Source organism: Mirounga leonina, unplaced genomic scaffold (genome assembly GCF_011800145.1).
Source record: "Mirounga leonina isolate KUSES-001 unplaced genomic scaffold, KU_Mleo_1.0 Mir_97, whole genome shotgun sequence".
Taxonomy (NCBI): Eukaryota; Metazoa; Chordata; class Mammalia; order Carnivora; family Phocidae; genus Mirounga; species Mirounga leonina.
In genome coordinates this window covers 7,223,023-7,245,059 of record NW_023270889.1, presented here as the reverse complement: position 1 = coordinate 7,245,059, position 22,037 = coordinate 7,223,023, and the positions used below count along the sequence as shown (strand labels likewise).

At 42.8% G+C, this 22,037-nt stretch overlaps 1 protein-coding gene and 1 pseudogene across 3 annotated transcripts in view; one reads left to right on the top strand and one right to left on the bottom strand.

Annotated features, from left to right (window-relative positions):
• Nucleotides 1–729, top strand: part of LOC118006504 — a 1,494-nt pseudogene extending 765 nt beyond the window's left edge.
• Nucleotides 1–22,037, bottom strand: part of LOC118006541 (growth hormone receptor) — a 257,625-nt gene that overhangs the window by 13,100 nt on the left and 222,488 nt on the right. For all 3 annotated transcript variants that reach the window (XM_034999247.1, XM_034999245.1, XM_034999246.1), the window contains exons 4-6: nucleotides 19,599–19,728; nucleotides 13,060–13,232; nucleotides 8,198–8,376 (exon numbers count right to left, since the gene is read on the bottom strand). In XM_034999247.1, coding sequence (XP_034855138.1) covers nucleotides 8,198–8,376; nucleotides 13,060–13,232; nucleotides 19,599–19,728 — 482 coding nt within the window. The remainder of the gene's footprint in view (nucleotides 1–8,197; nucleotides 8,377–13,059; nucleotides 13,233–19,598; nucleotides 19,729–22,037) is intronic.

Genomic DNA, 22,037 nt, shown 5'->3' with positions numbered 1-22,037 from the left:
AGGTGCCCTTTGGCAACAGCTGTCCGGAATCAAAACCTGGGACGCAGTGCTTCAGTCGAGGAGAGATGGTTTCAAACTCGTACGGCAGGATCCTGCCCCACCGATGCAGAAGACGACTACACTGGCACTTGGGTTTGGCCAGTACGAGGACTTATCTTGCCTCCTCTGACAACACAGCAGTACCCCACGAGTTTGCGACCCACAGTGTGGCCGCACTCCTTGCAGGGACAGCAGGAGCACTTTTCACTCCAATGGAGAAAGTTCGGACATTGCTCCAGGACCACAAGCATAATGACAAATTTACCAACACTTACCAGGCTTTCAAGGCACTCAGATGCCATGGAGTGAGAGTATTATCGAGGCTTGGTGCCTGTTCTTTCCTGTAATGGATTCAGCAATGTCTTTCCTTTGGCCTTTGAGGTCCCATTAAGGAGCATCTGCCTACGCAACGACTCACAGCACTCATTTACACAATGATTCTATCTGTGGAGGTCTGTTGGGTGCTTTGTTCGGAATCTTGTTTCCCCAGTTAATGTTGTGAAAACTCATCTGCAGTCTCAGATTGGTGGGGAATTTCAGTCATTTTCCAAGGTTTTCCAGAAAATCTGGCTAGAGTGGGACAGGAAGCTGACAAATCTTTTCAGAGGTGCTCACCTGAATTACCATCGGTCTCGCATCTCTTGGGGCATAATCAATGCAACTTATGAGTTCTTGGTAAAGATTATATGAAAGAAACCATCAATTAAGTGCCATTTATTAACTGAATAGACCCAAGAAGAATGCAGTTTGGCCATGTTCCTAATTGGCCAACTACAAGTTGGTGTCATAAATTCAGGGCCCAATGAATTATGGGCAAAGCCCTTCTCTTGAAGCCCCAACAAATTCAGAATAAAAGGTTCTAATGGGGAAAAAATAAAACGCACTGAAGAAGTTTGCTACTTAAAGGAAAATCAAGGCAAATAACTTTGTAGAGAAAGTCTGTTATATGGATCACAGTCCTCAAAGTTATTTTGGTATAAACCCAAGATATAATAGACTTGTTTAAAGAAATGCAGCTATGTGTTTGTACTAGGCTGTCAGATATTCTATACAATCAAAGCATAACAGAATTATTTTTTAAATTTTATTATGTTATGTGAATCACCATACATTACATCATTAGTTTTTGATGTAGTGTTCCATGATTCATTGTTTGCGTATAACACCCACTGCTCCATGCAGAACGTGCCCTCTTAAATACCCATCACCAGGCTCACCCATCCCCCACCCCCCCCTCTAGAACCCTTAGTTTGTTTCTCAGAGTCCATCGTCTCTCATGGTTCGTCTCCCCCTCCGATTTCCCCCCTTCATTTTTCCCTTCCTACTATCTTCTTCTTCTTCTTTTTTAACATATAATGTATTGTTTGTTTCAGAGGTACAGGTCTGTGATTCATCAATCTTACACAATTCACAGTGCTCACCATAGCACATACCCTCCTCAATGCCCATCACCCAGCCACCCCATCCCTCCCACCCCCCATCACTCCAGCAACCCTCAGTTTGTTTCCTGAGATTAAGAATTCCTCATATCAGTGAGATCATATGATACATGTCTTTCTCTGATTGACTTATTTCGCTCAGCATAATACCCTCTAGTTGGGTGGAGCTATAAAGAAAATTACGGGTATGTTGCCTACCCTTTGGGATATTATAGTTTTATATGAAGACATAAGAACAGAAAAAAAAAACCGTATTTCCACACCAAAACAAATCATAGTCAAATATACACACACATGTGCACAGTTTGTTCTTTGGAAATTCTGGGTAGTCATTCATAAGATCACAGAGTTGGAAAGGGTCCTAGAAAAACCATAATTGTCTAAATTATTCTATTAGAAGGAACTACATACCTATTCTGCATATTCTAGAGGGCTTAAAGTTACCTCAAATGGTTTCCTATTCAAAATTTGCAAAAAAAAAATGTCACTAGAGTCATTGGTAATAAAAATCAAGGTCCCACAACCCTTAAGGTCACGATATTCTTTTACCTTCCAGGGGAAGGGTAGTACGGCTATTAGACATAAGGCTATGAAAGAGGTAGGCCCAACTAATGACAGTGTTTTCCTTCAAGTCAAATACTCAAAGCAGGTATTCAATATGGGTTTTTCATATGCTTTCAGATAGAACACCTTGCTCCTATTTACAGAAAACTAGGAACACTTATATTTTCAACAGCATGGAGTTTTCACATTAAAAAGATTCTCATAATTTGTTTTATTAAGTCAGAGGCTGGGCCTGCAGCTTCTAAAATAAATTTCCTTTCACCTCAGTTTCTACTCACAAGGTTCCTGTTTTTTCCCATGTGTATATGGGATGGTTAGTTTGTATCTTTTTATTGACACTTCTTTTTTTTTTTAAGATTTATTTATTTATTTTAGAGAGAGAGAGTGTGTGCGTGCATGTGCACACATGAGCTCACATGGGGTGGGGAGTGAGGGGCAGAGGGAGAGAGAGAGAGAAACCCAAACAGACTCCGTGCTGAGCATGGAGCCTGATGCGGGGCTTGATTTCACAACCCTGAGATCATGACCTGAGCTGACACCAAGAGTCACCGCATAACCAACTGCGCCACCCAAGCGCCCCTGAAGCTTCTTAATATATGATATATTTGCATGCCTAAAATGCTTTTTTAAAGGCAAGATTCTGAATTTTAAACTTATCTTATTGGTTTCTTTAAAACGTGTGTGTCCAGTTTTGAAGCCCTAAGTTCTGTTATTGTAACCAATATTGTTTCATTACAGATTTCACTAATGACAAAACCAAAAAGAGGCCCTCAGTGATTTGATCTCTGCCCCCCCGGCCCCCTTATCTTCCCTCAACCCTCCAAAGCAGCCACACCAAACCTGATTTCATTTACATGGCTCCTACCACCGGCACTGAGCCCTGCCACCTGCCTTGGAGGGAATGCCTATGCAACTTATGAGTTCTTGTTAAAGATTATATGAGCCAATCCTCAGTGCAAGGATTGTTGATATTCTAAGATGTCATTCCTGGCATTTTTTCCTACTCCATCCTGACAGATAGTCACATCTTAGATTACTTTTTATACTTCTATTACACTGCTCCAATTTCTATATTACACTGCAAATTCCCTGGTGCAAACAACGCCTTCATTATCTCTGCATTTCCAAAGCCCAGCACAATACTGGGTATAGAGTGGGTGCTCAGGAGATGGCCCATACAATGTGGATAATTCTTTGCCACTCATTACTTCTTTAAAAAACATTAAATTCTTAACCTGATTTAGCAGGTACATAGTTTAAGCAACTACATCACCATTAGTATCACTTTTATATTCAAAATGCATTTAATTAAAAAAAAGGCACCGTAATACAAAATTCCACATTGTCAGTCGTAACCTGGATTCCTGATACACGCAACAAACACTAGCTTTTCCCCCTCTACTTACGAATCTCACTTGTTTTTAAGCTTATGGCACTTGTGCTCATAACCAATTAGATTGTGAATTTCTTCAGCAGAGGTCAAGTCTTAACAGATAAACTCTTGGTATTCATGACAACTCTGTCTGAGACCCTTGTAAGACATGCCATGAAGACGTAACTTCACTTATACAAGTTAAGTGAAGTAAAAGTTAACTGACCCCTTTGGACTATCTAATGAGATTTAGCGGAGATGCAATAAAAAGTGTGACAAAGCCAAGCTGGGATGCACACCTGAATGGTCAATTGACTAAGTCCCATGCTCCCATGGACCTGGCTCAGGGTACGAGCTTCGTATCTGTGCATCAGCTGAAATACAGCTAGATCACTGGACTTTCAGGGTTGAAACTATGATTAGTAAATCTATGAATGCTAACGTTTGGATTCACATCTTTGCTTTTCCTGGATAGTCAAACTTTTTGTTTCAGGACTCCTTTTTACCCTTAAAAATTACTGAGAAGCCTAAAGATTTTGGTTTATTTGGGTTATGCTTATCCCTATTCACCATTTAGAAACTGAAACAGGAATTTTTTAAATTTTAAAATTAAAATAATATTTAAAATAAAATTTAAAAAAATTTAAAAAAATTATTGTATTCTCCAAAACAACATATAATTTTGTGAGAAGAGTGACACTGTTTTACATTTTTACATTTTGGCAAGTCTCTTTAATGGCTGGCTTCATACAAGATGGCTGTATTTTTACATCTGCTTCTGTATTTTTTTTTTTTCTAACAAAAGGTCTCACATATTTATTACTGAGCCAACCTACTATGGCAGAAGCAGAGTAACAGAGAAAAATAATTTCCCTGATAAAACATGCGTATTCTTCAGATAGTAGTGATGTTTACAGAGTAAGAGGATAGGAACACCTGCCTTCATGCAGCAGAAATATGTGTGCCATCTCATGTGCGATCCCTTAGAGACAAAGCTTGGTTCTTCTCCAATGCTTCCTCCTGGAGTTGTACCTGATTTTACCAATTTTCATCCAAATCCACTAGGGAATGGGATGGTTCTGCTTTTGTTTCTTGGCCAGGAATCGCTTGATCCTGAAAGTCTTGTGAGAAGACATGGTGAAGAACAGTCAACCGCACATACAATGATGGCGGAGAATAGAAGCCACATCTGCTTCTGTATTAAATTTGCATTAAATCTTTTGTGTTGTTTTGGTTGAAGTGCATTGAATAGAATCTGGTCTCACACAGATATATAGTGAAGAAAAGGTGGGATATTTTAATAGCCTTTTCAGAAAATTGTGGATATTCTTCTTTTTTTAAAAAGATTTTATTTTGAAGTAACCATACTCAATGTGGGGCTCGAACTTAGAACCCCAAGATCAAGAGTCACATCCTCTGCTGACTGAGCCAGCCAGGCACCCATGTGGATAGTCTTCAACACTAATACCAAAACTCAACAAGCAGTAGTTTAAGTTTCTAAGAAATGTTAATTTTGGAAAAGTGCCCATTGACACATCTTACCCTATAGTATTAAATATGATTGCCTACAGAAAAATTCAGTCCTGGGGATAGTTCAGAATAATTGTGACTTTCTGTTGGATAAAGAAAGTAGGAAAATATTTGCTTATAGACATGTCTATATAGATAGACAGAAATCTTGTTATTTAATAAAGAAATCTATGAATTTTGGAAATATCACTCTGCTCCATGGAAAGTGGTTCAGAGTGGGGAAGGAGTGGGAACAGAGACATTGCACAGGAGGCTGTTGAGGTGATCCAGAGAAGACACAATAATGACACCAATCCATGATCTAATTCAGAGCATGAATCAATGGGAATTGGTGATTATTCGGAGCTAAGGAGTAAGAAGAGTAAGATACCGATAGATGTCAGGACAATATTCTGGATTAAATTTGAACAACTGTATGGACATGTTGTCATTCACCGAGAGGGGGAGACTAGGGAGGTAGGAGGAGGTTTGAGCACGTTGCTTTTTTGAGAGCCCCTGAGGCATCCCCGTGGATATGTCCAAGTGTGGAATGTAGAAATGAGGTCAGGGTGGAACCGCTGTGCTAAGTGCCCTCGGGTGTTGACACTGATCTGGTCTTTTCTATTTTTCAACTAGCTTCCACCAAATGGAATTTTTTTTAATACTCACAACCACCATGTGAAACAGAGAGTGAGCCTGACCAATTTTACAGTTCGATGAAACACTCTCAGCGATAAAAAGGAATGTTACACTCAGCAATAGGAATCTCATATGCATTATGAGGAGTGAAGGAAGCCAGAGTCAAAGGTTAGTTATTATATCGTTCCGTTCCAATGACTGCCTGGAAAAGGCAACACTACAGAGATGAGCAGATCAGTGGTGGCCAAGGGTTCAGGTTTGGGAGAGGATGAAGGTCATGGCAAGCTGTTCTCTATCCTGATTGTGGTGGTAGCTCCCAAGCCCTATGGATCTGTCAAGACTCACAGAATCATGCAAGTAAAAAGTGGATTTAAGTGTGTGCATATTTTTGAGTGTTTATGAAAAGAATTTGAAGCGAGGGAGTGTGTTTTAGAATGATCACTCTGGCTCCAGGGCCAAGAATGGATGAGACGCATCAAACACCAGAGGCCTAAGACCTTTTTTGGGAGATGGATTAATCCAGTCAGACAGGACTACAGATCAAACTAGCATGGTAAGCATGGTAGTTACTTAAGGTTAGTTGCAATGTAGAATCTGAAACTGTATCAATGAATCTTTCGTATCTTGCTACCTTAACATCCACCTTTCCACCTAGCACTTTGAATGGATCATTTCCCCATGAATGATTTTGGTTACATCATGTATTAGTCATTTGGAAAATATTGGCTCATTGAGTTATGCAAATTTTCTAAATGTTCACACATTTTATTATACAATATAAAAAATCACTTTAGCTAATATCACCACTGATCTCGTCAGGAAAGTCTTCAAAGACTGGGAAAGCTCTCAAGCTCCCTGCTGCAGATCAGATTCCAGTTTTCCAAAACTCGAATTTTCCTTTGAAAGCTCAAGTTTCATTGGTAACAATTACTGTCGATCGTTTTTCTTGGACTGATAAGCCCACTTCATTCTTTTTCAAGAAATGTTTGCCAACTCTTTGCCAACTTCACTATGAATAACCATCTATTAATCAGTTGTGCTTTCAAGTGAAAATGGTGTTCCGTGCAAAAAAGCAGCTGGTGCAGCGAGCAACTCGGCCATTTGCGTGCCTCATTAAGACAACCATCGGCCCCTCAGTACCCGCAGAAGTGCGTTATGTGTCCTCAACATGTGTCACCCAGGATATTAAAAAGCTATGTCATCAAAGGTTGAGATTTAATAAAATTAATAAAATGTGCAGCTTCATCAAGACAATCCTTATGTGAGGCTGGCTTTCTCCCCGTTACCGTAAGCGCAGAGGTTGGCGAGCGCGCACGGGGGTTGGCGAGCGCGCATGGGGGTGGCGAGCGCGGTGATGGTCAGCGCGGTTTGGAATGACCGCCTTGATTGTGCTCAGCTGGCAGCAATATTCTCACCATCGCTACAGATCTCAACCCGGTGAAAAAGGGAAATAACCTTTCGGTATTAGTAGGAAAACAGTCTTGACCTTGTGGACTCCCTGAAAGGGTCTCAGGGACCCTCAGGGCTTGCACAAGTTCACACTCTGAGAACTGCTCCCTGGGGCTCCTGCCACGGTGCCTTGTGCACGGTAGTTATTTCAATATCTGGTTGCTGAATACATGTTTGACTGAAACTTGAGTTTAGAAAGTCTTCTTTGACTCAGCCACCAACTGGGCTTTTTTGCACCAAGTTAATGGAACAGATATCTAAATTAAAATAATGCTGAAAACAGCACCTCAAAGCCCAGTATTTAACTGTTCACAGCTGCTCTAAACTTAACTTTAATGACAAAATTGGCTTCTTTTTCAGCAGATCCCTGAACGGACAAGGCCTGGTGTCTCAAAATTCTGGGAGTGAATCTGCCAGGCCACAGGGCACGACCTGCTGACAGGCCAGAAACCACTTGGCTTGGCCAGGGCTATGACTCTGTGGTTAGACTGATTTAGAATTAGTTATACTGGGAGCAGCAAGATAATCCTGTTTTTCTCCTTGTTGTGCGCCATGTGGAACTTATCTAAGTGCCTAGTTCCCATATAGTTGTCAAGGACGTAAGGAGTTCAGAGGTCAACCACCACCGTGCTACTCGCCTACATAAAAACCGTTTAGCTCGATTCTTCCCTGAGGTATGTAACAAAACATCCTTCTGAGACCTCTAGGGGACAAACTCCCTTCCTCTGTTTCCTTCCTGGAGTCACTTATGAACTTACTTTAATGGGGGTCTTGTAAATACTAGCAACTAAAATTATGGGAGAATATGTAGCCATAGCTCACTGTTGACCTTGATCATGACTCTTCCCATGTTTAGCCACATCCTCAAAGATAGCTTAAGTAGCTAGAGTATACAACTTTATTCAAAAGTTAAACAGGCCACTGAGGATGACTGGGGAGATAGTTTTCCTTTCCTTCCTTAGGCTTCCATAGAAGCTCCATGTAAGCATCTGCTGTTGGACAGAATTCCAAGATGGTATTTTACTGATTATGTCTGTTTTTCTCAAATAAGAAAATATGGAGTCTATAGCACGAGCGTGTGGAATTAGGTCAAAAGGAAGTCTAATTGTAAATGAGAGAGGTGTTGTTGATATAAAAAGAAGAAAAGGCAAAGCCTTTTAAAGTGTGATATGTAATGATATCTTACCATTTTCCACTGGGACTCATTTACTTCTTTGTATTGCAGTTCATACTCCAGGACTATCCATCCCTTCTGAACATCTGCATTGGGTGGTGGTTCCCATCTCACTTGGATATCGGCATGAATGCCCGTTAAACTGATGTTCAGTAAAGTCCAGTTGAGGCCGATGGGTGGATCTGGTTGCACTGTGCATTTTGACAGAGAGTTAGTGCACAGACAGACAGGAACAGCTTGATTTAATGGAGTGTTTTTTTTTTTTTTCTGAAGAGACCAATTACTTTATGCATTTTTATTATTCATACCCTGAATTCTTCCAATATTCTTATTATACTCTCACTATATAAGAGTATCATTTTTTTTTGACTTGAGTATGATCTGTTTTTAACTTTGAAGAAAACCCCTACAAAAAATTCCTTTTCAAGTTTAAAATCTGATCTAAAATTTTTCTTGAGGATCTGCCATGTCTTACATTTCTTTTAGCCCTGATAGGATTAATGCTTTGGGATTTTGGCAACGGAATTCATTGTAACTCGAAACTGAAGAACAGAGTCACAAAGACCTAGAGTATTTAAACATGTGGCTGTTTTGGAACTAGGGATAGAGAAATCTTTTTTATTCCAAATTGTTTATTACCTAGGGCAAGGATCTTGTCTTATTAATTTCTGTATTGCTATTAGAACAATTCTTCCAAACCCTCAGCTAATGCTCCTTAGCTTGTTGTCTTCCTAGCCACATGTGATGATTTTTTCAGACATAAGAAGGAAGGCATTGCACTCTTCTCTCAAATGGTGATGAGTCAGGGTTTTCTGTCTCTTACTTAACCACATATGAACAATCTGAAATAGTGTTTTGCTTGGTTTCTATTGACATACTGTACATTCTCTGGTAAGTCAGCTGTATTCTGCTTATCAGAACTGCAAAGACTACAACTTCCCAAAGACCAATGAAGAGAAATACGGATTCCCAAGCTAGGAACTATACCTAAATTTACATTCTAGATAGTTCCCGATAAATTATTCCTCTTTGGGTCTCAGTACTGAGGTTTTCAAAAGTCACTTGTAGATACAGAGTAAGATTTACTTTCTTTTCTACTGTTTGTAGAAGGTCATCTAGAGTGTTGCACAGTCTGGATCCCTAGGGTTGGCCAGAGAATTGCCTACAGATATAAGTGTGAGGAGCTCTAACTGGCTGTTAAAATCTGGTGGCCAAAAGGGGAAGCTCTTTCATTCAACCAGAGTGAAAACAGACCTTACTGTGAAGGAGCATGATATTGACTCCTGTAGAGTGGACACAACTTTAAAAAAACAGGGAATCCAAATATGACTAATAATGACCACATTTTGGAAATTAAATTGGAGGGATCTGCAAAATAGCTGAGTTGCATATGGCTACAATCAGGACAGTAATGCTTCGCCCTTCTGGATTTGTTGGGGACTGAGGAATTCTGATACTGAAGTTTAACCCTCGAAGAGACCAAAATATTAAAAATGTTTTTGGTTGAAAAATTTCAACTTATTACTCACGTTTCATCTTAAAAACTCCCCTTTCTACTTTAAATAGAAGATATGGAACATGGTCCTTTCTGAGAGGGCTCATACCACTGTTATAAGCATCATAACAAGCTCCCCCTTCCCTCTGTACATCCTGCCACGTGCTGTATTCCACAGTTCCTCTGAGATGTTGCAAAAGCCCTTGAGCCCGAGTACATCCCCAGGCAGCCCCTGGTCCCCTGCCTGGAATGTGGTCCTCTGTCACTTTCCCTCTCTCTGCTAATGGTAGCTCCATTCCTCCAGGTGCTCAAGATGAAATGAGTGAGCTCTTCCTTGACACATCTTTTTCTCACCACCCCCGCATTCTGTCAGCTGTACTTTCAAGATGGTCCCGGATTCTTTTTTTTTTTTTTTTAAGATTTTATTTATTTATTGGACAGAGAGAGACACAGCGAGAGAGGGAACACAAGCAGGGGAAGGGGGAGAGGGAGAAGCAGGCTTCCTGCAGAGCAGGGAGCCCGATGCGGGGCTCGATCCCAGGACCCTGGGACCATGACCTGAGCCGAAGGCAGACGCTTGACGACTGAGCCACCCAGGCGCCCCAAGATGGTCCCAGATTCTAACCACTGCTCACCACCAGCACCTCCACAACCCAGGCCTGCCATGACACTTTTTTGCCCATATTGCTGCATTAGCCTCCGAAGTGGTCTCCTCCTGGGGTCTCTGTCCTCCTTCAGTCTATTTTCAATACACTTGTCACAGTGGTTATTTTCACACTTGAATTAGAACACATCACTCATTTCAAACCCTCCAAAGCCTTCCTTTTTCACTCCAGGTGAAAGCCAAAGTCATCCAAGGGCTTCAAGGGTGCAGTGACTTTGCCTCTCGGATCCCTCAGATGTGGCCTCTTACGTGCCCCCTGCTGGCTCTGTGCCAGCCCCTCTCCCCACCACGCTGTTCCTCGAGTGAGCAAGGGCATGCTCCCACCGCAGGAGCTTTACCCTTGCTGTGCCCTCTTGTTGAAGGGCCCTTCCCTCAGATGGACACATTGTTCTCTCAGTTTTTTTACTCAGCAAAGCCAGCTCTGATGACTCTATTAAAATCGCGAACGCTCCTGCACTCCTCTTCTCCCTCCCTGTGTCGTTTTTCCTCAGAGTATTGTCTCTTTCCACCCTCATTGGGATAAAATCCCATGAGGGCAGACATTTTCTGCTCCTGGCACCTAGAAATGTACCTGGCCCAAGGAAGGGACTCAATAAATATTTGCTGAATGCATGAATGAACAACAAATGTCTAATAATACAGTGCTTTAAACCCAAAGATGAGCCCTGTGAGGTAGCAGCAGAAAACTCATACAATGCGTGAGGAGGCTGAAGGCCTGTGTTGTCTTCTTAAGATTAGGTTCACCTCATTCCTTGCGGTCTCCCCCTCCCAGCTCCCTCCCTCCCTGTTATGGTTGTAACTGCCTGTCACCATCTTTTGCCTTAATTGTCACAAAGATTATCACCAAGTCCTCTGACCTCTCTATCTCTAGTCTGTGTTACTCCAATCTACCCTCTACACTGCAGCAGGATGGATTTCCCTGAGACATTAGTAACACAACAGGTGGCACTGGATAACCTTGAGATTAAGAGTGTGGACTCTGGAGCTATGCTGCCTAGGTTCAAATCTCAGTTCTGCCTGCTAGCTGTTCGACCTTGAGTTAGCCTTTAAATGCTCTGAGCCTCAATGTCATCATCTGTGAAATGGGGATTATGATAGAATCTCTCTCACATGGTTATTATACCTGACCCATAGGTAGGGGCTTTGTAAGTATTAGCTATTATTATCCTCAGGTCATTTCCCTTCTTAAACATCCTCAAATGCACCTCTTGGCAGTAAGATAAAGTCTAAATTCCTTTGTGGGGTACACAAGACCACTTACAATTTCTCTGGCTGATCAGTCAGGCCTGCCTAACTGCTCCCGAGTCCGTCACTATTCTGTGCCATTTGTCACTTTCAGAACTTAGTAGTTGTTGGAAGACACAGTCTATCTGGTATACCTGGCAACTCCCACCGATGCTTTAAGGAGTAACTGAACTGCCACCATGTCTGGGCAGCCCTTCTTCATCCCTCGGGCCCAGTCAATCATTGTACCTTTGGCCACTACCTTGGCTTACAGTGTCCTCCATACACCTCGAGTCCAGCACCTAAGACACAGTACTGCAATTATTTAACACACCTGCCTCCCCTACTTGACCATATCTTACTCATTCTGTAGGCACCACACCTAGCACAGCATCCAGGGCATGGTAGGCCCTCTGTGAAAGTCAGCCATGGAAATGAGTGGGGCTAGCTACTGGCAGGGACAGGGTTAGAACATGGGTCTGGACCCGGTAATTCTTACTACTATGCATTCAGCCACTCAACAGCTACGTCTATTGACATTGGGGCATACACTGAATAGTCTCTGCAAGTTATGCAGTTGGGTTCTCTTTTCTGCTTGTTCTTCTCCCTGACAGGCTATCAGATTTATTTGTTTCTGCCTGCAGCTTCTAGCCACATTCTCTTAGCCTCTTCCAGTCTGCCAGTGCCTGGGAAACCACACACAAGCGTGTAAGGACAGCATGTGTCAGAGAAACTCCAAGCAATTTCTATAACAGATGAGCTTTTGTGGATAGATTCTGAGGGACCAACATCAGCTGCTCAAAGTCCTTCTTTGATTCTTTATATTTTGCTGTTTACACTATTATAGAATAAACATAAATATTCCAATTACAGTTGTTTGTTTTGTTTTGTTTCATTTCCCCTTGTGTCCACACCATGGGCAAGGGATAATCTGTCTAGATCTTTCATTTAGCTCATTGAGCTCTGATTATCTCCAGTGTTTGTCTTAAGATCCTATAAACATGTCTTTAAACTGATTTTCGGCTGTTTTGTAAACATAAAATTCCAGAATTATTATGCTTTGTGATAAAGAAAATCTAGGCTTTTATTACAGTGATGATAGGAGTCAAAGGTCAACATATTTCAGATCTGAATATAATAATCATTTTGAAAAATTGGGAAAGAAGGATTCCTAGAAGTCCATTGAGTTTGTCTCTTGTGGGACCCAAGAACATAATCCAGCTTGAAAGACCTCCTTAAGGAAAAGATTCTGCAAGACTCCCACTCTTTTCTTGACAACATTTACTGCCAGGTTATTTTATGTTAGAGCCAACTTCCATTCTCCCTGCCTTCTCCCTCTTGTTCACTAGCTGATCTCATGCCCTATAAAGTAGACCTCCATTCACCTAGATTATAATGACAGTCTTCCTACTTGAATACGCCTGGACACTGAGGCTCCCCTGCTTATTTAATCTAAAGCCATGTCAAATAAAACACAAACCTGTGATTTACCTATTTCCTCAACAGAGAAACACTTTTGATCCACCGTACCACCATTGCTGGTTAGCTTGATACAGTAGGGTATCCAAATGGAGGTATAAGATGAATTAAAGTAACAGCTGTTTTCTCCAGCAGAGACATAATCAGGGCATTCTTTCCATTCTTGAGTCCATTCTTGAGTGCTCCTGAAATGGAGAGTAAAAAAGGATGAATTGTTCCAAAAATCATGCCATGGTTTAAGTCAAAGTGAGGTGCCTGATAGTCAGATTCAATAAGCCGAAACACAAATATTTCACAAGCAAGTATTTTAGCGGCATCACTGCCAAGAAGTATCACATCTGTGGACTCATCCACAGTGTCTGCAGACTGATAGGAGGCCGTTGGTACTCGTACAACAGCAAAAGCGTCTGTGCATTGACTGCATATGATGTGCCAGCTCCTAAATTAAGTAATTTGTGGGTAGGTACTTTATTATCCACATTGAACAGATGAGGGTTCCAAGGCTTAGGGAGGTTTAGAATGTTCCTTTATTAAAACACTACAGAGGGCCAACTCCAAACTATAAAGATTCCCAAAGAACAGTGACTCTTTGGACCCGGATGTTTCCCCAACTCATGGTGGAAGAGACTGAGGAGGCACACCGATGGCATTCTTCAGGCTGAGTGACACGGAGATTTGGGGGGCCTCGAGGTGGAAAATCGGCTACCACCCTACTCTGAACCACTGTACCCTGCGTCCATCTCCCCAAGGCTGTCTTAGGCTTGGGGGAGTCTTCCTGAGGTCTTGAACTCCTTCCCATATTCCTGTTTTTTTTTTTCCTTAATTACATGAAGAGCAATGAGAACATTGTAAACATGCTGGACCTTCAGGTGACATTTATGAAACATGGGGATCCTAGCCTTTTTCTCCCCACCCTAAAAGAGACAAAAGGTCATATTCACATTCCGCCATCCAGTTATTCACCTCTACCCCACACTACAGAGAGTAGCATGTACCCTGATGACTTAAAACATTGGCAGGGTGTGAGCTGAATGGAGAAGAGATGCCAGGAAGTTGACTGGGGAAGGAAGCAGAGTTTAGGGAAAGGGAAATCCCTGGTCAGCTGCCATGGGGGCCTGAACAAAAATGCAGAGCAAGCAAGGATTTCTCCTACTCAAGGCCACCCCTGCCAGAACACAGTGAACATGTGCTAGAATGTGACACAGCCCTCCCAAGTCCCATCCCTCTGACTGACTGAATGAGTCCAGCAAACCATCTTTGGCTGCCTACTATATACGTCCTATAGAAGCATTCCAGCTGCCACTAGCTTGTGTGGATATAATGATTAATATGATGGCGTTCCTACCTTCAGGCTAGAAGGAGACTCAGAAATTACCATCTGAGTACTTTTTTTTTTTGGTATCCTGTAGTCATTTCATTCATATGTAATAAGCATTGATTATATATAAAACACTGTGCTGGACATTATGCAGGATGCACGTGTGTCTAAGTAATGACTCCTGCCTCAGAGGAAGGATTAAAAAACTGTATTACAAAGCAGTGTGGGTTTGTGCTCACAAATAGTGCTCATTAGTCTCCCTAAAAGTTCGGAAGAGGGAATGATTGCTCTGGCTGTTCACGGAAGGCTTCAAGGTAGAGGTGGTGTTTCTAGCAATCTTGAAGGATGGGTAAAAGCTTAATACGTGGCTATAGGGAAAGGAAGGAGGGAACTGAGTAGTCAAAGGTATTGAGGTACGCAAGCATGGGCATGAGTATGGTGAAGGAAGGGAGGGCAATGGAATAAATGGGAAAACTTCTCAAATTAGAATTGCTACTTGGGGGGAATACTTCATTATTTGCTTATTATTCATGAGGTATCAGCTGAGAAGGAGGTTTATAAGTCAAGGAGACATAAAACCAGGTGGTCTGTGGCTGAGGGGGAAGAAGGTAGGAATGACCTTGTGTAGGCTGAGGTGCTTGCGGCTGGAAGGCTAGAGAGTAGAGGTCTGTGAGCGCCCCTCTCAGGGACGGGTGCTGGGTAGCAATGAGCGACCAGGACACCACAGGCTATAGGGAAGGCAGGGACTGGAAGGAAGGGATGAGCTGGGAGACAACGCACGCTTCTTTCTTTACAGCTGTTACTCAGGCTGGTCTCTTTGGCACTGGGAAGAAACTTGTGTACTATGAGGGGGTCCTTGAGACAGTTGCTCATCAGCTGCTGGAAAGAACTTGGGATTAACATGGCCAGTGAACTGTGGCTTAAATTCTGGTTGAGATTTTTAAAAGTTGCATACCCTTGGATGAGAGGGAGATTCATCCCTGATGGGAAACGTGAGTGGTGTGTGTGTGTATGTGTGGGAGTGTGTATGTATATGTGTGTATTTATGTATGTGTATATATGTGTACGTGTGTATGTGTATATGTATATATGTGTGTAAATGTGTAGGGGTGTGTGTGTATGTTTAGAGTAGTAGGAAAAGGATTAAAAATTAGGGATAGGTGGGTCATTGACCTACAGTATGGTTTATTTTATCTTGACTTTCAAACTAAGTAAGAGTATATTAAAGAGAACGGTTTAGCAAGATTGCCCAGAGAAATGAGGCTCTTATATAATAAGACAGATAAAGAAATATATTTAGCATAGTTGATAGTATAAAAGTTAGTATTAAAATGTAAGGATGTAGTACAGTGCTTCGCAGGTCTGGATTTGTAATAGGAAGTTTAGCTCTGCGTGTTCTACGTTTTTTCAACTTTGATGTGTCCCCATGGGGACTGCATGAAAAACCTTGTTTAGATTATTCCAAATCCATTAGTCCCACAGAGCAAACAACTTAAAGCACTTATCTTAAGTACAGGAACAGTTAGTTCAAAACACAACTCCCAGGGCCCTCCCCCTCATTAACCAAAGTTGAATTTTATTTTAAATAAATATTTAAAACTTATTTTTAAACTCTTAAATTTAGCCAAAAAAACAAATGGACTTGCAAAACAGGGACTCTGGCCTGTGTTCCCTGGGCTGAACTTCTACACAGGTGACCAAAACCAATTTCTGGAAACTACCTTCTCCTTGTCGTACCCCTAAGAGTTAAGTGCATGAGGTTTGCTCCTAGTCCATCTTGCGAAATGGAAGGAAGGCTGTACAATGGGACTACTGGTAAAAGTCAGAATAAAGAGAAGAAATACTTTCTATCCAAATGCTTTTCCATCTAGCAACTGGAAGAAAAATCCTAAAAATAAAACATCATTTATGTTCTAAGGACCACAGTTTTCATTACATACAGATCATGTGTTTTAGGCTTAAAATTCAATCTTTTCTCTAGAAAAAAGGAAAAGCAACAGTGCCCTTTCTCCCTTCTCATCTCCTCCAGAACCTTGCATGGAAATCATTTGTTGAGGGGAGTGAGCGTGGGGGATGACAGAAGTGGTGGGATAGAGTCTCTGGGATCGAGCCTTCACAAGCCCACTTTCTTCAACATTAAGGCATCTGCAGGCAGGGAGCTGAGAGCAGAGCATCTCCAACAGGCCCCCCCAGACCCTCCTGCTGTGGTGCCTGCGATTTGCAGTCAGGTTGCTCCCCTGGCCGGGGGCAGAGACAGCCACGCACGCGGGTTAGGCTCCTTTGTGCTTTAGTTACCAAGGCCAGGCTGGTAAAACTGAAAGCCCAGTGCATGGGCCCCTTCCCCGAGCCTTCCTATCTCCCCTGCTCCAGTTCTGGATGAAATCCTGTCCCAGCTTCGTGTGTCCGTGAAGAGGGGTCACGATTCTATAGTTCCAGGAGTTGCCTGGGACCTGAATTCTGAGAAACAATGATGAGAGTCAGAAAGCGCATCTGTACGGTCCTCTCTGTGCCAGGGGCCAGTGTGAAGGCTGACACAGCTGTGTACTCACTGGGGTGGTCTGGGCCTGACATCCTAGACCCTTGCATTCTACCCTTCCTAGATAAACCGGGCTGGAGGCTTACGCGATTTTGGCTAGATATTCAAAATAATTATATTTTTGTAGGGAAAACACAAAATACCGATTTTGCAAGTTGGGATTGGCCCTAATCATTAGGTTGTGCTTGGGGGTTTGGAGATGTGACAGTGTTTTCCCCTGGGATCCCAAAACCCACTAGGGCAAAAGTTACCGACATCCTTCCAAATATGTTAGGTTTGCCCTCCACCTGGTCACCCTTTCTGTGGCATCTCCGTTAGCACGGAGCCTGGCTTTGGACTGGGGGTGGGTGCTCAGAGGCCTAGCGTGCGCAGAGGAGGCCTGGAGGCAAACACATGTGACCCAGATGGAAGAAAGTAAGGAATAAATATATATTTGTGAGGGTTTTATACCTTTGGATTTATCTTTTTGCTCAAGTTCAGATTTGGTGAATATTAGGGTTGGTAATAACCCATTTCCATAAAGTGGGCCCGACTCTGCCCTCTCTCTCTTCAGTTTAGTTCCTTGTGCCTGCACAAATAACTCAGTTTGTCCTCACTGAGCCGGCTCTCTGTACCTCCGAAATCTCTCTCCCTTTAACAGTCAATCCAACGGATATTCCAAAGTGTTACCAAACATATAAGCCTCCTGTCCAAATGTACTTCCACAAAGCAGTGTAGCCTCTTCACCCCCACCTCTCTGTAGTGTCAGCCCTAAGAGAAAAAAAGTGCCTTGGGTGCCCAGCCATGTCGTATCTGTGTGCCCTCTGGGGCACATCCAGGAAACCTCCCTCACACCGGGGAAGTGGGTAAGGCCAGTATGGGTTGCTACCTCAAACTATTTACTTGTATACTGAGTACCCCATTTTGCACTAACAACAGCCTCAGAACAGACCAATAATCAGTAGCCGGAGAGAATCAAAAGTCATTTTTGTAGCCCAGGAATTGGCTTTCTGTATCATTATGATTTTAAATTACCACCATATTACCAAGGGTAACAGCACCTACCATTTGGTGATTATCTATGCTGTGCCACGCGCAGTGCTAAGCGCTTTTCATGTATTATCGACCCAAACTCTCACGAGAAGGCATAAGACAAGACCTGCCGTCTCTTGTTTCACAAATGAAGCAGCTGAGTTGTGAACTGACTACTTTGCGTGGCATTCCTCAGCGAGTGCCAGAGTCAGGCCGAGATGCGGGCTTGCTGGCCCTGAGCCCACGTCTTTGGCTGCTCCCGGCCTGTTCCCTCCCTTCCCCTGCTCCTCTGTGGCATAGATGGCTTCAGCCTTGGACCCGTGAACGCTCCCACCCTGGGACAAAGGGTCCCGGCTACCCTTGAATCTTGGCTTAGGCTTCCCCTGGGGGTTGGGTGGAAACGGGGAAATGATAAAATGTTAGAACCTAAAACTTAGAAAAGGCAAAAAAGGTACAACATAAGAGTAAACAGAAATGGAAATAATTCCAGGTGCGGGGTCAGAAAGAAACTACTTGGATGGTGATTATATTGAGACATCTTCATTTCACTCTTCCTCTGTTATTTTAGAAGACCACCGGTCAAAATGGAATAGAAAAGTACTACAATTCCTTACTGAGTATAACTAATTTAATAGGAACATAGTCTATTTTCTACTTAGACACTAAGCTGAGTCTTTTAAAACGTCTTCTCAAAGCCCACCACAGATGAAGTCAAATTCAAGGCCCAGCCATGGCCAACAAGGCTTGGCGCAGTCGGGCTCTGGCTAAGTCTCTGACCTCTGCTCATGTCACATCCCCATGTTTCACCTTGTGCCATCCATGCGGGCCTCCTGCTTTCCTCAAACAGATTGGCCTCAGGGCCTTTGCACTTGTAATTTCCTCTCCGGCACAGTTTTCCCCCAGACATTCTTGTGGGCCTCTCTCACTGCACTTCTGTCTCTGCTATAACACAGCACGTCAGCAAGGCCCACTGTGAGCTGCTCATCTAAAGCATCACCCAAGCTCCCTGCACACACACACATGCACACACACTCATGCACCCTTATCCACACCTTCACATACTCGCTCTCTCATATACACGTACACATTCATATCCTTGTGCACATCCATCCACACACCTGCTTCCACACATTCTCATATGCACATACTCACCACTCCCTCTGTCACACACACCCACACTTCACACACACTCCTGCACATGCACACTTGCACCCACACTCTCACCCACTCACACATATGCTCACTCATATTTACACACTCACCCTCACACACTCTCATGCACACGCATGTACTCATTCACAGTGTGGGCACTTTTTATCCTCTTTCTGGCTTCTACTTTTCTTAATAACCCTTTTACTAGCTGACATTTATTTATTTTACTTATTTTTTTGTTGTCTGTCTTCCCCTGTTGGAAATGAAGCTCCACGAGGCCAGGGTCCTTACCCTTTTTGTAATCAGCACTGTATCTCCAGTGCCTTAAATAGCATCAAACGCATAGTAAGGGCTTAATTAACTTTTTCTGAATAAATGTATACATTTAAGTCATCAAAAAAAAAAATGCTTTCTATGTCCACCACTGCATGCAACTCAGTATACTTTCAACCGAAAATCCATGGAGGGAAAAGTCAGAAAGGCATGGAAAAGTCAGAAAGGCATGGAAAAGTCAGAAAGGCATAAAGCCTGCACCTTCTAATATAGAACAGCTGTACTGATCCTGGGTTCTTCAAACCGTGACGAACCCCATCTGTCCAGTGGCATGAAAAAGTCTCTAGTTCAGGTGAACGGCACTTGGTGAACTTAGGCTTCCCAGAAGAATCTGCAGAATAAACAGAAAAGGCAAAGCATGAAATCAGGAAGGTCAGGTATGGTCCTAATAAAACTCATATGTAAAGTGGTAAAGAAGAACCATTTCCTCCAGAGACACTGTTTTCCTGGGTCACAGTTTAGGAGCTCGTTGTAATGCCAGTTATTTCTCTGTCAGCTCTCGATTCCAGGGACAAACTGTTCTGTCTTCATGTCAAACATTATTTTTAGGGCCTGTTTAAGAAACCAGAACTAGAGGTAGGGTTTATTTGGAAGGTGACCCCAGAAACAGGAAGTGAGGGGCCAGGGAGAGTCGAAAGGGGAGGGAGGACAGCTAACAACGTGTGTTGTCCAGTGGGTTCCCACGGTGGCCAGCCAGGGGCCCACCTCCACAGAGGCCTCTCGGAGAAGCTGTAGAGCATGGAGTGTGTCCTAGAGAAGGAGGGGAGACTGCGGTGTATATCCCCCAACCCCCGCTCTCCACTGCTTGAGGGCTGCCCTGGAGGTGTTCATGCCCATGAACTTCTAGGGCACACCCGCACAAGGGCTGAAGATCCTGCCTGGCTTGACAGAAGCCTGGACAGGCTCCCGAAGTGGACGTGACAATGTGCACGATGGCGGCTGTGCACCACAGATGCATGCACTCGCATCAGGTGGGACAAAGGGACGTGGCCTGGGACCGCAGCATCCACTACAGGGCATTTCCTCTTTTTATAGATTTTTTTAAATTTTTTTATAAAAAGCCACTTAGGTCTGCATTCTTTAAAAAGAATTCATTAGGTACATTCATTAGGTAGATGATGACTATACATTCATTAGGTAGATGATGACTGTACATTCATTAGGTAGATGATGACTAAAAAACTTCTGCATACTTATGTGTCAACTCAAATTTGGGAAGTGGTGATTGCCTCCTATGTGTTAGGATATTAGCCCAAACGCCTCTGCATCTATGAAATCTGCAGCAGACAAGTCTGAGACAAAACTCATTTTTTGTATATCAATTCTCATTGTTCTCTGAGTTCCATGGCCATTTTGGAGATGGCCAAGTTTCTTTTTTTTCCCCTCCTTATATGATTAGTCTTCCATTAGATTTGAAACTTAATATATTTGTTCTCTGATCTAAAGCTCTCATCCCTGGGCAATAGGGAGTCTCTCAATTTTAAAGGAGTCTTATGAATACTTTAAAACATAATTTAGAAATAAACAGCATGCAACCAAACACATAAAAATCCCTGATTCCAAGTTCCAGGTTCATATCTGCTGTTCTGAACCAAAACACGCCTCTTTTTCCCTTTGTCAGCAAAATCATAATGAATGGGATATTATAAACCTTCTAAGTGAATCCATCATTCAGCCATCCATTCAACAAATACAAAACATCTATCTTGTGCCAGGCCCTCTTCCAAGAGTAGAGCAGGAAACAAAACTGCTAACATTCTGGTCCTTGTGGGGTTTCCCTTTCAGTGGGGGCTGGGGAGGGGGGAATCCCACGTAGAAAGATGAGCAGGGTAAGAAGGTAAGGGGCTGGGAAATGGAGACCCCATCCTCCTTCCACTGATACCCGTATGAATGCAGTGAAGAAGCTCAGGCTGGGGAAATGTGTCCTCATTTTAGAACATCTGCTGCCCCAAAGAGTCTGGCCACAAGAAAATGAATCTTCAGGAAATCCTGAGTTGCAGATAGGTCCTTTGCCCTGAGAACACATGTTGGGGGTGGTAGAATGTCTTTCTTAATGAAATTCCATGGTCATATGGTTGTAAGAGATATTCCTTTTCCTGTAGTAACTAAGCGATTGACAAGAGTTTCAGGGCATGGATAGGATCTGCTTGGTACCAAGGGCAGATGCTCAGCCCCCTCTAGGTGGTCAGCACCTATGAACCTCTCTGAGAGCACTGAAATGTAGGGGCCTGTATGATCTGCTACAAATGAATATAGTGAAAGAGGTGTGTGTTTCGTTAAGTAAGCACCTACTATACAGTAGAATACCTGGAAATATTTCTTTTTCTATTAGCTGAAGAACTGAAAAGGTTATTTGCAGACCCTCCCAGAAAATAAGCGATTAATAAAACATATTTAAGCCACAACTATTTTTAATGCTTGCAGGTTTGAGGAGAGTATTGCAGATTCTGCCTACTCCTCTGCATAGAAGTTTAAGAAGAGGACATGCGCTGGGTTACAAATTCAGAGATTTGTGTTTGAGTTATGGCTCTGATACTCTTCAGCCCTGATCTTCCCAAGCCGTTTGCGCCTCAGTCTCCTCAATAGAGAGGCTGGAAGAGATGAGATTCAAGCTACTTTACAACTTCACGTTTACAATAA